The sequence below is a fragment of the Castanea sativa genome, chromosome 12 (genome assembly GCF_040712315.1).
Source record: "Castanea sativa cultivar Marrone di Chiusa Pesio chromosome 12, ASM4071231v1".
In the NCBI taxonomy this organism is placed as follows: Eukaryota; Viridiplantae; Streptophyta; class Magnoliopsida; order Fagales; family Fagaceae; genus Castanea; species Castanea sativa.
This window is the reverse complement of record NC_134024.1, coordinates 19,471,973-19,487,495: the sequence shown is the minus strand read 5'-3', so window position 1 is coordinate 19,487,495 and position 15,523 is coordinate 19,471,973. Positions and strand designations below refer to the sequence as shown.

At 36.3% G+C, this 15,523-nt stretch overlaps 1 protein-coding gene across 3 annotated transcripts; it reads left to right on the top strand.

Annotated features, from left to right (window-relative positions):
* Window positions 1–9,565: 9,565 nt before the first annotated feature.
* Window positions 9,566–14,895, top strand: LOC142618771 (8-hydroxygeraniol oxidoreductase-like). 3 transcript variants are annotated; one of them, XM_075791791.1, is made up of 7 exons: window positions 9,566–9,990; window positions 10,737–10,879; window positions 10,987–11,024; window positions 11,190–11,592; window positions 13,170–13,406; window positions 13,961–14,068; window positions 14,571–14,895. In XM_075791791.1, the coding sequence occupies exons 1-7, from the start codon at window positions 9,954–9,956 to the stop codon at window positions 14,679–14,681; spliced, it is 1,077 nt and encodes a 358-aa protein (XP_075647906.1). In that variant the 5' UTR covers window positions 9,566–9,953; the 3' UTR covers window positions 14,682–14,895. The 3 variants fall into 3 exon arrangements, with proteins under 3 accessions (XP_075647906.1, XP_075647905.1, XP_075647907.1); XM_075791790.1 differs by having other exon boundaries at window positions 13,910–14,068; XM_075791792.1 differs by lacking the exon at window positions 13,961–14,068.
* The last annotated feature ends 628 nt before the right edge of the window (window positions 14,896–15,523 follow it).

The window sequence follows — 15,523 nt, the reverse complement described above, 5'->3', positions numbered from 1 at the left end:
CGCCTACCCTCAGGCCAATGGACAAGTTGAGGTCACGAACCAATCCTTGCTTAAAATCATCAATACTTGGCTCGAGGGGGCAAAGGGTATATGGCCAGGCGAGCTGCTAAGTGTACTATGGGCATATAGGACAACGATAAGGACACCAACAAGGGAAACACCTTTTCAGCTAGCATATGGGAGTGAGGCCGTTATCCCTGCCGAGATGTCGGACTCACAAGCTAAAGGGTGGAGAATCATGAAGAGAGTAGGAATGACGAAGCCATGCGCCTATAGCTGGACCTAGTAGACGAGGTTAGGGCAATAGTCAAACAAAGGGTAGCACGATACTAGGACCTCATGGCCAAGCACTACAATTCTAGAGTCAGACATAGAGACTTCTAAGTTGGAGACCTTGTCCTAGGGAAGGTAACGGGCACTACAAGAGATCCCTCCCAAGGGAAGCTCAGACCTAATTGGGAAGGACCCTCCAGGATCACTTCAAGGCAAAGGAAAGGCACCTATCACTTGGAAACACTCGACGGACATAAGTTGCATCATCCATAGAACACCAAGCACCTAAAGAAATATTACCAGTAGACGATGGCATACAGACCACCACTCCTCATTTCCAGTTTATTTATTTCTAGTTTTTTATTATTTTCTACAGTACTTTTTAAGCCCAAGGGGCAGCTTTTGATTCTTTTAAGAACAATTTTTATGCACGTATTTATCATAATAAGAGGAGTTATTCAGATATGTCATGTGTATGTATACATCTCTACAAAACCGCATCTACAACTAAGTCCTCAAGAGGACGGACGCATCCTAAGGGATAGCCTAAAATTTATTAAAGTCAATAAGAGGACGAATGCATCATAAAAGGATGCCTTAAAATTTATATAAGTCCTCAAGGGGACGGATGCATCCTAAGGGATAGCCTAACATTTATTAAAGTCCATGAGTGGACGGACGCATCCTAAGGGATGCCTTGGGATTTATTATAATCCTTAAACTGGACGGAAGCATCCTAAGGAATGCCTCGAAATTTATCAACGTCCATGAGTGGACGGATGCATCCCAAAGGGATGCCTAAAAATTTGTCCGTAAGTAGATGGGTGCATCCTAAGGAATGCCTTGAAAATTATGAACATCCATAAGTGGATGGATGCATCTCAGGGACGCCTTAAAATTTACCTAAGTCCATGAGTGGACGGATACAAGGAAATCTCAAGAAATACCTTGAAATTTGTAAGTCCATAGAGCAATGGATGCATTTCAAGGGTGCTTAATTTTACTCAAGTCCTTAAGTGGACAGATACATCCCTAGGGAATTCCTTGAAATATATACAAGTCCTTAAGTGGGCGGATGCATTCCAAGGATACCCTGAAATATATACAAGTCCTAAAGTGGACGGATACTAAGGAAGTCCCAAGAGATACAGTTCATACAAGTGACCCCTTAGGCGGACGGATCTAGGGATGCCCATGGATACCTTGAAGAACATGATTAGCCAGAATTATTTATTAACACACGAAAGTGGACGAACCATGTTTATCTGAAGAGTCCAACCCATGATATGGACAGACTATGGTTGTCCTAAAAATCTACTAAGTCATGCTTATAAAGCAAACTAATCACTCTTTGGTTAAAAACTAAACGAATGGTCCAAAACATTTAAGCCGATGGATGAAAGATGCAATATCTTTTAGATAGAACGGAAGCAAATAAACTTATAATTAAAAAACCCAAAAATTTGTGGGCAAGCTTAAGATTACACAATCATTGTTTTCAAAATAATTCCCACGAAATAAAATAAAAATAAAAATATATAAAGTCTACAAAAGACTAAGGCTGGTCAACAGGGGCCTCCTCATCCACTATTTTCTCAACTGCCTTTGCCTCATCAACTGGACGGTTCTCATCGCCGACGAATTTAGCTTGTCCATCCTAGGGAACAACTCCTCCATCACCTTGAGCATCGGGAGTGGGGTCACCCTCAAATAGCTCGTCGGTGCCTTTGGACTTGACGGATTTGGTTGGGGTTTGGGCCATGTCATCCAAAGAAACCTAAGACACGTCCAAGTTAGGAAAAAGAGCCTTGACCTGACGGAGGCACTCGTTAAAACAGTCAGCATAGCAGCCGCCAAGCTCGGCAAGGAAACCGTTGGAGTTGTGAAACTCCGTCTTTCCGTCCTCCTTAGCTTGACGGATTTGCTTCCTTAAAGAAGAGATCTCCCCTTCCTTGTCTTTGAGTACCTTCTTCAGTGCCTCAGCCTGATTCTTAGACTCTTCCAAGGCTGTCCTCGTGATGTCAAGTTTTTTTGACCTGAACCTCCCACGAGGCTTTAAGCTCATTCCGCTACGTCTCCGTAGTCTCGGCCCTCTGCTTTAGACGGTTAACTAGCTTCTCACGGGCCATGCAACGGTACATTAGCCCCTTCATCATCAGCACCCCCTGCGAAAGTAAAATACAAGGTTAGAAATGATGGTAATTAAGAGACGAAAGGAAAGAGGACGGAAGCCAAAAGTGGACGGTCACACACTTGAGCCAAACTGAAGAGGTCGGGTTCCCCTATGGCCTTCATTGCATGATTGCCCAAATCCTCATAATCATCGTCCTTAATGATGGACGAGCGTTGGCCAAGGGCGTATCGTGAATATTCGCAGAGGAGGGGAGGGCACTTCTCAACGACGGGGCTTTTGGCCGTCATTAAGCCTTTCCCAACCCTATGATGGGGGGAAGGAGGCAGCTTGGAAGCTAGAGGCGTCTCCTTGACAGTTGTAGTGATTACCACTTTAGGCTTTTTTCCAGACAATCAACCTTGTCCATCCTCTTCCTCTTAATGAACAGTTTAAAAGAGTCCATCCCCCCAGTAGGGGTATGCCCTCCTCCTATTTTTTCTTCACCTGCGCGACAGCTTGCAAGCTGATGTAAGCCCTCCTTTTACCGTCTTCCATTTTTACACTGAAGAGAATGATAAGAAAGAGTTAGAAAAAAATTATAGAGGCAATTAAAAGAGAAAAGAGACGGACTCATGTAGCGATGGGCGATGTCCGTGGGATCAGGACCCTCACAATACCAGTACAGTGTCCAAGGTGACGAGCTTCTTCCACGTCCTCTATTCTAACGGGATGTTAAAAATCTTCTCCAAGAAGCTCCACTATTTAAGATTGTTAGGTTCTAAGACCTTAGGTTTAAATGTATTAGAACATTAATTTGTAATGTTGGCAAACCATGATCAAAACGTTTTAGTCTTGTTTAGACTGCTTAAAGTATGTGTCTTTAATGTAAAGTTGGAATCGAGTTGCTGTAGAATTTATTGTGCAATTTTGCCTGGCTCAATCGATTGAGAATTAGACTCGACCAATCAAAAGTCGTTCAGATTGTTTTTTCTGCAGAAATTTCCAACTCAGCCTAAGCCCATTTTGTGTGTAGGGTTTTATGTTTTGCCCTAGATATAAAAGGGAAAACCCTAGCCACGTTTTTAAGAAGTTGTTGATGCTGTGTTTGTGAATCTTCTGTGAGATCTAGAGGTGTTTGCCTTCACTCATACATAGGGTTATTAATGATCAAGACTATGTCAAGAGCTTGATGATCATTCAGTTGCTGCATTAAGAGCTTAAAGATATACAAGCGGGAGTGCTTGTGCTTGTGCTTGCTGGGAAACCAAGAATGAAGTAGTTCAGGACTTGAAGCTATCACGTGGTCGTGGTAGTAAGTTTCCTACTCGAGGTAGCAATAGGATGTTAGTGGTCTAAGTCGCTATTGTGTAAACTTCAATTTCTTCATAGTGGATTCAGTTTTACCTTAAGGATAGCTAGGTTAAATCCTTCCCAGGTTTTTTACCGGTTTGGTTTTCCTGGGTCATCATATCATTGTGTTCTTTATATTTCCACTGCTTTGCATGATATGATTGTTTTGTGTTAACCTAGATTTTCATAATTTACCTAAGTTAATAACTTGGCTAAATAACTAGGTTAATCTGGTTATTTTAAGAGGTCTAAAAACGTACAAAGATCAACCTCTGGACAGTCCTAAGTTGCGACAAGAGACGGTTAGACTAACATGGTAAGACAGATAAAATACAAACGAGCAAAATATATAGAAAAACTAAATAAGTGAACGAGTGCCTACCAAATGGGGGCATTATACCCTAAGTTCAATCAACAAAGGGCATTTCCTCCCGTTCGTCAAGATGACATACCTAGTTGTCTCCCTAGATGAAGAAATACCAGTTCTTTTAGTTCCAGTTGGAGTCAAGGGTCTCATACACTAGCCTGAGCACCAGCTTCCTTGGCAGAAAGCTATAGATGCCCCTAGACTTGACAATCTCACTAGGACAATAACAATGGAAGAACTCCTCCACGGTTAGGCGCCGTCTCCCCTTACTCAGAACCCCGTACAACACCTCCGCACCAAGAAAGATCCTTTAATCATTCAGAGCAATTTGGGTGATGGCTAGTCCTAGGTATTGGAGTAAGCGGCGGTGGAGAGAACTCAAGGGCAGTCTAAATCTTACCTTGAACATTTGCTCGTACACCCTAACATCCTCAGCACCACGGTAGTAGCACTTCTTAGACTTAAAAGGCAGACGAATGGGGATGTCAACGAGAATCTGGTACCTCTCTCGTAAGGTGTTGAAGTGTGTGCTTTTGATGGTCAAAATAAAGTCATTAACCATCCACATGAGGGGGAGAATGAACTTCCTAAGGCCGTCAAGGCCAACAATGGAATTATTAGGAGATTCAATGTTCTCCTCGTCGTTTGAATTTCCACTTGTATCACTCTCTGACCTATCCACATCTGAATCCTCATCCTCCTCCTCAGAATGAGAGTTGGCAAACAGAACCCTTTTAGAATAAGAGGCGCCGGGGTCGTCTTGACCTGACGGGTACACCTCATCGTAGCTTGCTCCTTCATGGACACACGATTGTTCACTTGACGCTTCACTAGGCATCTATTACACCTACAAGTGACGGATAAACTCCCAAGACTCTACAAATTTATATACTCAACGGACATATAACACTTAAAGAAGAAAATAGAAAATGCATGAGTACAGGAAGGAGAGCACTTATAGGTGTACGACGTGGAAAAGGGATAGAAGTGATGTGGTGAACGGATGCATTTAGGTGACGGATTGACAGACTCCTGTAGACGACGGTGGCACTTTGACACTAGGACATGGTTGTAAAAAAGTAGAAATGAAGAGGTGACATATATATAGGGGAAAACGGCGCAGAAGACGAAGCAACGCTTTGATCTGAGTAACCAACCACTAAAATCTTGTCACGTGTCCTTCAACATTTATGACTCTCAACTACCCTGTCAATCAAAACACAACTCCCTAGAAATAAGTGAAAACCGTCACCCCACATATCTGTCTGCGATACCAAGTGACGGATCCATGGAATGAAGGGGTAGCTGATAGGGGTAAATCCCAGAGCAGACGGATCCAATTTACAGAGTTAATAATAAGCGACGGTGTTACGAAGAGAGATGGTCTGGACGACCTAAAAGCCAAAGAACTGGTAGATGAAATCATGTCTTGAATGGAAGGCAGAGAAGCAGACAGGCTCTTTAAGGTGGACAGACTATTTAAAGGTGGACGGACTCGATGGAAACAGGTGGCAAAGCCACGTGGCACCTACATGAACTAAGTGATTTTCATGAATCCTAATATGGATATATCTTGCATTCTATACCTAACCATAATCAGTGGAATCCCTACACGGAAAGGATCCCACGAAATACGAGCATTAATGAGGATCTTCCGTACAAGGAAATACCCTCTTCACCAAGAAAATAAAGTCGTATATAAAAATCCCAAAGTCTTCACAAATCAAGATACGCATAATGATATCCTAGCTCTGGCACTTTAAAGTGATAGAAAATTCTCTTTTCTAACTTAGCATTTGGAGGATTTTTGGCTGGTACCACACTGGTACTCTCTGCAAGGTTTTCTTTTTATTTGTGTTACGTAGTTTACCAATGGCACGTGAGGACTATTCGGCTCATTGACGATTTTCAGCATCATTACTATATATATAGTTAAAAATTGCAAAAAGCTACATGGACTAAGTGATCTCCAAGAATCCTAATATGGAAATATCTTGCATTCTACGCCCAACCATAATCAGGGGAATCCCTACAAGAAAAGGATCCCACGAAATACGAGCATTAATGAGGATTTTCCCTAAAAAGAAATACCCTTTCCATCAAGAGAATAATGTCGTCTCTACGCTACTATAAAAACCCCGAAAGCCTTCACAAATCAATGTACTCATAATGATACCCTAGCTTTGAGACTCTAGAGTGATAGAAAATTCTCTTTTCTAACCTAACTTTTGGAGGGTTTTTGGTTGGTACCACACCGGTACTTTCTGCAAGGTTTTCTTTTTATTTGTGTTTTGCAGTTTACGAAGGACACATGAGGACTATTCGACTTACTGACGATTTTCAGCATCATCACTATATATATATAGTTGAAAATTGCAAAAAGCTAGGGGGGGCCATGGCACCCCTTGGCCTCCCCTAGCTTTGCCTATGCCATTGAATTATACATTGCAAACAGCCAGAGGGGGTAGAAAAGACAACAAAATCAGATAGGAGAGAGCATCCCAGTCTCGTAAGAGCATTAACACTCTTGTTAGCTTTTATGTACACATGTTAAATAGTGGAGTTAGGGATCCTCTGCAGCAGTGACCTGCAATCATCCACCAATGCCAAATAACGGAAGGTAAACTTCTGGGTTCCTTTCTTGATAAATCCATCCTTTCATTCCTTCACTTTTACAAACATTTAAATTAAGTTTCACATGGAAAAAACTATTTTACTTTCTTTTTTTTTTTGAAAATCCAAGCAAGATTCATTAGGAAACAAACATTGCAAAATACAATTCAAAGCATCCTTCTTGATCACATTCACAAACCGATCATGTAAGGATGATTCATTGACAAGTCTCTGCCACCTATTATTACGACCCCATTTGGCTAAATAATGAGCTGCCAGATTAGCTTCACGATTTATCTATGAAAATTTCATTGAATCTTGTTCTTTGACAACACCACAAGAGTCTTTTACAATACATATAGGGCTTGTTTGGTTAGCTGAAAAAAGTGGTGTTTTTTGTTTTCATTTTCAGTTTTCAGTGGGATCCACAACAAAAAACTTATTTGGTTTAAGAACTTGTACTCAATTTTCATTTTCAGTATCCTAGAAGTTGGATTTGAATACAAAAAAGAAACAAACACTGAAACAAGTAGCGAACAAACAGATTTTAAAAACCTTAAACCTAAAGGGCCTGTTTGGATTGAGGGGGGAGGGAGGGGGAGTGGAGGAGAGTAGAGTAGAGTTGGTTGAAAATAGGCTAATTTTGAGCCAACTCTAATCTACTCCCTCTCCCTCCCCCTCCCCCCTAATCCAAATAGACCGAAAGGGAATCCGAATGGCCATGGAGAGAGTCCAATGCGGGAGTAGCAATAGCAAATACAAAGAAAGGTTTTTTTTTTTTTTTTAAGTATTTTTTTCTAGCAATGTGCAGTTGTGTGCCAAAAAATGAAAAATAAAAAGAGGTTTGAGCATTTATATTTTTTTGGGATTTTTAATGTTTTATTATGTTTTGTTTAGAGAGAGAGAGAGAGAGAGAGAGAGAGATTTGAGTTTCTGGTCACAAAAAGAATTTATTGTTTTTCGTTTTTATAAATATTTCGGGTATGATTTATTGCTCTATGATAAGGGTATTTTTGGAATAAGAAAAGGATTTCTAACATTGGAGCCCGTTAGCAAAAAGTACCATACCAATAATAAAGCCAATGACACCAATCCTTGAAGGAACCATCGGTCTCAAGAAGGTCCATCTAGAACCTTGTGCCCTACACCAGCAGAAGCTGACGGCTATACCGATGGACCCATATGAAGCAGGCGGGTGCATTTCCATACCAAGCATACAAATCACACCGATAGAAGGAGAAGCATACCGACGGGTCCTACGTGGCCTTGCGTGTTTTACACGCACGTCCCTACATGGAAATATCTTGTGCACCACGCACAAAGACCCTACCACATGACTTTCACATTCCTAGTATAAAGGGTTTTACCAAGATCTTGGTGGCAGTAACTCCACCTCTTCCCTATAAGGAAAACCCTGTATTCATGGGATTTAGGTCTCTTTCGCATCACTATATAAACAACAGGTCTTTTTTTTTTTTTTTTTTTTTCAAGGTATGCAAAAAATCCCTAGCTTTGTCACTATAGAGTTCTTGGAGATTTCTCATTCATTGACTTAACTTTCGGAGGGTCTTTGGTTAGTACTTCACCGGTGCCTTTTGCTTGGTTCTTGTTTTCTTATTCTTTGGGTACCCATTGGTGCGATCAAGGGCAATTAACTCACTAACGATTTTTGTGCATCATCACTCTACTTTGCATTGGAGCCTTCTTTTTTTTTTTTTCCTTTTTTTTATTCACTCTTTTTTTTCCCATAAATTTTTGGTTATGATTTTGTTTTTTATTGATTTATTTTACATAATTAATTGAATGCTAAAATAAAGCCACTGTTGTTGCGTGTTTTGTAAAGTAAAGTGGTAAAATAGATAAAATAATTTTTTGTGATGCCAAATTGCTAAATTTTGACACCACCAATATTAAAGCTCTTAATGAACTTTATATACCACATGGTTGCCCTAAAAAATATGGGTAAAAGTCCAAGTTATTGTCTATTACTTCTATTTTCTTTGGGAATCATGTCCAAGGTATTTTTTTTTGAGCAAACATGTCTAAGGTATTTTTTGTTTATCTTTTTGCTCAAACAAGAAACATGTCCACATTGCCATTTGGTGTCCTCTTTTTAAACACTAGTATTGAACCCACGCCTTGTGCGAGATACATTTTGAAAAGAAGAAGAAGATTAAGACATGTAACTTTCCTATCCAAAAGAAAAAAAGAGAGAGAAAGTGTTGTAACACAATAAAATTGTTTTAATTACATTGAACACTTGTATTCAATCCCCCTTCACTTGTTGTAAATGAAAAATTAAAGAGAATGATGGTCTCGAAAGTAGATGAGGATTGCTTAATCAAGTTAAAATTTAAGATGAAGTAACAATACAAACTACTCTAGTAAAAAAAAACCAAAAAATTTTCAAAATTTAAAAACACAATAAATTCTACAATTCAATGTGAAATCATATATTACATGACAAATGTGTTAGAAATAAAATACCAAAAAAGGCTCTTACAAACTTGTAGAGCACCCATGCACTTAGGAATATCTTAGTAATTTCCAAAAAAAAAAAAAAAAAAGAAGGAGGAAACGTGCTGGCAGAATATAGAGCAGGAAACCTCTACAATTGACGACAAAAGGACTAAAAAAGGCCCCACTTTTTTGTCGTAATATATAATAAATTCAGTCAAACATGTAGATAGCAAAATATTGAAGTAAGAACCTCTAGAATTGAATTGACAACGAAAAGACCAAAAAGGGCCCCAACCTTTTTTTAGCTCACACATGCATTAGAGAGCAATACAGTAATTTTAACCCTATAAGATAGGGGCTGCCGTTTAGGCCATTCAATAATGATTAATGACTTTTGCTTATCTATTGACTATTGTACACTCCAGTGTGCAGTCATTACTCATTGTTTTTACACCCCCCCTCCCCCCCCAAAAAAAACATTATTCCTCCTTGTATTACCGAATAATATTATATTACTTTTATATGTTATGATTCAGTTAGATATCTGTGTAACAAAAATAAATAAATTGAAGCGTTTTTTTTAATGGGAAAAAAGAAGAAATCTGTGTAACAAATATTGCTTAAGAGGAGAAAGAATCACAAAGAAGACTCAGCTCGTCAACACCCACCCACCCACTCTCTCTCTCTCTCTCTCTCTCTCTCTCTGATCACACACACACACACATACAAAGAGCTCTAAACTCAGAATTGTATTGGTTAGTTTGGATTGCTTGAGCAATGTCAAAGAGGGACTTACAGATTATTACATGCAAAGGTATGCCTGTACTCAATTAGCTTTTACATAAGAGTTGCGTTTTTAGAAAAATAAACATTGATTCATTTCCTATATATATTTATGGCTTAGTAAAAACGTCTGATATCAGAAGATGCAGTACCCAACGTTTCTGTCATTTAGCCAACAAGGGAAACCACCACTCCTTCCCCCAACCTTACTCTTATTATAAGTTCCATTTTATGTTTGTTGTAGATTTTACATATATAATTAATATTGATAGTTAATATGAAGTTTGTTCTTCATGAAATATATGTGTGTGTATATATATATATATATATATATATATACACGTTTGTATGTATATGTATATTGAAAATCTGTGTAAAAACAGTTAATTTTTAATTTATTAGTTCATATGTTTATTAATTTAGTACCTCCTCATTTCATTTCAATATATAAATAATTGTTGAATTCAGTGTAATATATAATATGCATGCTTACTTGTGTATTATAAACTTTAAAAAAAAATTTATAAATTAAATCCTATATTTTAAGGGTTTAAAAAATGAAATAAAAGTAAGCATTAAACTTTAATATTTTAAAAATATATATCAAAACTTATAATTCTAAAAGTAATAAATTGATATCTAAAGTTTCAAAAAGTAACGCGTAAAACTTTTAGATTTAATAATAATAATAATAATATTTATTTATTGTATTTATAAACTTATCTCTCTCTCTCTATCTCTCTCTAATTTGTTCAACAATGTGTGATATAATTAAAGCGGCGGTATGTTGGGGAAATGGGGAACCAGTGAAGGTGGAAGAGATACAAGTAGAGCCACCAAAATCATCTGAAGTTCGCGTCAAGATCCTATATGCTAGTGTGTGTCACACAGACCTCTTATACACCAAAGGGTTCCCAATTGTTAGTATTCATTTCCTTCCCAATTGTTACTGTCCTATCATTAATTTACTTTCAACTTGTATTCTTTGGGCTAAAGGGTTAATTTGCTATTAATTGTTGATCTACAGCCTCTTTTCCCTCGAGTTCTAGGACACGAAGGTGTTGGGTAAGCTCTCAATTAATGAACTTTCAGACCAATAACAACACTTTATATATGATTGGTGTTAAAAGATTAATATAAATGGTGCAATATATATAATAAGCTTTTACATAGTGATGTGTTAGACTTTGAATGCAAAATGAAAGTCAAAAAAATTCATTTATAATGCAGTGTGGTAGAGAGTGTGGGCGAGGAAGTAACCGATCTAAAAGAAGGAGATCTTGTGATTCCAACATATATCGGGGAATGCTATGAATGTGAGAATTGTATCTCAGAAAAGACCAACTTATGCCTCAAATACCCTGTACCTTTAAGTGGTCTAATGCCTGATGAAACTTCAAGAATGTCTGTTAGAGGCCAGAAATTGTACCACTCTTTTACTTGCTCAACGTGGTCCGAGTACATGGTTGTTGACGCTAATTATGTTGTCAAGCTTGATCCAACTATATCTCTTCCACATGCTAGCTTCCTCTCATGTGGATTTTCTACTGGATTTGGAGCTGTATGGAAGGATGCTAAGGTTGAAAGAGGATCAACTGTGGCTGTTCTTGGTCTTGGTGCTGTTGGCTTAGGGGTATGTATGTGTTTTCTTTCTCAACAAGTTTAGAGTGATGTTAGGGTTATATTGGCGTGTCATAACTCACAACTCATAAACAGTAAAAATTCAACATTGGAACTCACTGGCATATTAGTTTGTAAATTTTATACAATAACATTTATAGTTTTTAACATTTTTTTATTATATATTTGTCGTAATTTCCTAATTGTTAATTGTCAGTGTGCTATTTTAATAATTATGTCTGGCTGAGTTTTTAATACCTACCCCACTAGGACATGGCAAAAGTATGAAAACAAAACAACACAGACATGCACAGAAGGTTGAAAGCACTCAGCCACTATTAAATAGATAAAGACATCCACTAATTAAATGGTGTAATTGGTGTCCGTATGTATATACACAAATATTAAAAGAAATTTAAGAAATAACATCTAAATATTGTATTTAAGTGTTATTCGACTAAAAAATACATTTTTACCCATAAGAAAAAATTCACATGACAAAATCTTAAAAGGAGAACTTAAAGAATAGCATCTAAGTATATATCCACTCTCACTAGGTACAACTAGGGTTCCAATTTGGTATTTCAAATAATCAAAGTGGATGTGAAATCACTAATTAAGGAGAAAATGGGTTTTTGCCCTTCTTTTTTTTTTTTTTTTTTTTTTCAAAATGTACTATGTGTGAAACTATTTAGGGAAATATTCCTGTTTTGAAACTCGATTTTCTAAAAATCGAGTTCCAATTTAAAACTCGATTTTTGGACAATCGAGTTATAGCGAGCTAAAAATAAAAAAAATAAAAATTTTGTGGAACTCGAGTTCTAGAATTTTTTTTTCTAAGTTCAATTCCGCTATAACTCGATTGTCCAAAAATCGAGTTTTACACTTGAAACTCGATTTTCTAAAAATTAAGTTTCAAAATAGGGATATTTTCCTAAATAGTTTGAGAAATAGGGCAAAATGTGTACTGAAATTTTTTGTTGTCATATCACATATGATATGACAAGTCTATAGAGGTACATGAAGGGTGCATGACATAAGCTTACTCTATAACTCAAGTCCTAAAGGCCGAAGGGAAACATGATTATTTCGGATAATTAGTCTTAAGTTCAAAGCAAATAATTCAAATTAGAGAGGAAAAAAAAAGAGTCGATCATATAACATCGTCTGATTTATTGTAGTACAAATAGTGAAAATACTAGAGATATAGCTTTATCATGTGCTTTTTTGACATGAAATATGTCTCATATATAGTTTTCAGATTCAATTTCCAACTTTGTAACATATATGAGGGGTAGGCTTTTATATGAGATTCTTTTATTTATTTATTTAATTTTAATATAAATCTGCATAACTTGATTCGATCTTGATGAGATTGTTTAACTAGTTGGACTCTCTCTCTCTATGTGCTTCCATTTTTTTTCTTTTTTCTTTTTAAAATATTTTTATGGCTATACCTTGTTGATTTTTTTTTTAATGCAGTTCAGGTAACCTACTAAAGAAAAAAAAAAAAAACTCTCATTTTATTTTCCTTTTAATATCCCAAAGGTGGATCAAGGAAGTTTGAAATTATGTCCTTGTAAATTGCAGGCCATACAAGGGGCGAGAGTGCAAGGAGCAGCAAAGATAATTGGCATTGACATAAATGAGAAGAAAAAAACAAAGGGAACAGCTTTTGGAATGACTGATTTTATAAACCCTAATGATTATGATAAATCTATTTTTGAGCTAATCAAAGAGTTAACAGGTGGATTGGGTGTGGATTATTGCTTTGAGTGCACTGGGGTTCCTCCCTTGATCAATGAAGCCCTCCAAGCCACAAAAATGGTACGTTTCTAAATTCAACATGCATGTTTTTTTATATTTTCATATAACAATGTTATAGTGTTGCAACACACAACACCTAACCAACGTGGCTATTCTTTATGTCCACAACATTGCAGTGATTTTACTAAATTCAGAAGAAATGTGATAGTTCAATTTTTCACTCACACAATACGTCTACCCTAATATGAAACAACAATATTTTTATCACACATAGCATATTCATAATAGACTAAAAGAGGGAGTCAAAAAGATATTTATATCCCAAGCATCTGCTTCATAGACTAAATCTTGAAAATATCCTAATAAAAATTATAACACTTTTATATCTGATCAGGTTATAATCCAGATTAAACACAAATACAACTCCACATAACTTAACAGCTCTTATATATATATTTTCATTAAAAAAACACACACACATTACACCTACATATACATTAATTGCGGACTATTTATTTTATTTTATTTTTTAAATATATTTTTCGGTTGTGCCTGACGGTCAGGGAAAAGGACAAACAATATTAATTGGGGCAGGAAATGATCGTACTGTCCAGGTCAATTTCCTTTCCCTCTTGTTTGGTGGAACTTTGAAGGGTAGCATTTTTGGAGGGCTCAAATCCAAAACTGACTTTCCTATTATAATAGACAAATGCAAAAATAAGGTGAATTTTAATTTCAATGTTCAATTTGTTCACAGTTTGCTTACTAAAAAATGTGGCTGCTTCACGTTCATAGTTGAAAATTGATTTTTTGAACAATTCAATTAATAAAAATCTTTTATTAGATGAGCTAATTAAAACCTACGATTAATTGTCATATTAATTTATTCAGCAAAAATAATGATCATATTAGTTTGTATATCTTTCGTACTAAAATTAAATAGTAATATCTATACCTAAGTGTGTTTTACTACTTTTTATTAGTAAAATTAAGTAGTTAATATCTATACCTTAGTGTGTTCTACTACTTTTTATATTCTTTCACATGTTTGTTTGTTTGTTTTTCCTCCTCTTGGATAGGGATAACATTGATTATGCTTTCATATTCAGATGGAAATCTTAAAAATTTCCAATTATAGGGTAAAAATTGTTTTATAATAATAAAAATTACTAATCATGTCAAATTTTGGGAACTTTGAAACGCTGATTTACTCTTTTTTCACAGGAAATCCAACTTGATGAACTTTTGACTCATGAAGTTTTAGCGAAAGATATAGATAAAGCATTTGAGAAAATGAAGCAGCCTGATTGCGTGAAGGTTCTTATCAAGTTTTGATTGATCCTACTAGTGATAGCAAGATGCATGTTGCTTAATAAAGATACTTTTTTTTTAATAAGTAATAAAGATACATTTAAGACGATGGGAACATGCATCTATATATATTTTTTTCGAGTTTCGAATTCCTTCTAAAAATTTCCCCCTTATTCCTTAACTTGTATAAGCACTATAATAAAGGACAGATAAGTAACATTACTTTTTCTGTTTTTAATTGTTGGCACCACACAAATTACAAAAGCATATGAAGTCTTTAGTTATCTTCTTGGGAAACTCAGGATTACAAAGAAATAATTAAGGAGAAAAAATGAAACAAAAGGAAGTAAAATTATGATGATTGGGAAAGTCACTTTCAAATATAATATTTCCATTATCATGCTGGTCTCACATATAGATATAGATGTGTCTTGTAAGTGTGGATATGTTAAACAAGTCTATCGCAGTAGGTAGTGGCATACCCAAAAACCTTACATAAAGAACAAATGGTCGGCCTACAATCATAATCTTTTTTATATATCCATATATAGTATTTGTTATCCATCCATAATATTTTATAGGAAAATATCCAGAACATTTCTTTTTGAGTTCTTAAACTGAATTTTCTTCTTGCTTGAAAATTGTAATATATTTTTCTGCTTTCTTAAAAATTTACCCTACAAAAAAGTCCTCTCTCTTCTAGACTCCAAGACTTTCCCTTGTCTCCTCCAGAAAGACAAAACACCATAAAGATAACTTAGCATAATGTCTCTATATCGTTGCCCTACTGCAACTGCTGCATATATATTGATTGTCTCCATCTCCAGCCACGGAAGAAACCTATCTTGAGTCGCAACCCAACAGCA

Bases quoted from the DNA above. Each gene is read 5' to 3' on its own strand.
- LOC142618771 (XM_075791790.1), top strand. From the start codon at position 9,954: ATGTCAAAGAGGGACTTACAGATTATTACATGCAAAG. The intron at 10,880-10,986 runs GTTAGTATTCAT...GTTGATCTACAG, and splicing joins ACACCAAAGGGTTCCCAATT to CCTCTTTTCCCTCGAGTTCT. The intron at 11,593-13,169 runs GTATGTATGTGT...TGTAAATTGCAG, and splicing joins TTGGTGCTGTTGGCTTAGGG to GCCATACAAGGGGCGAGAGT.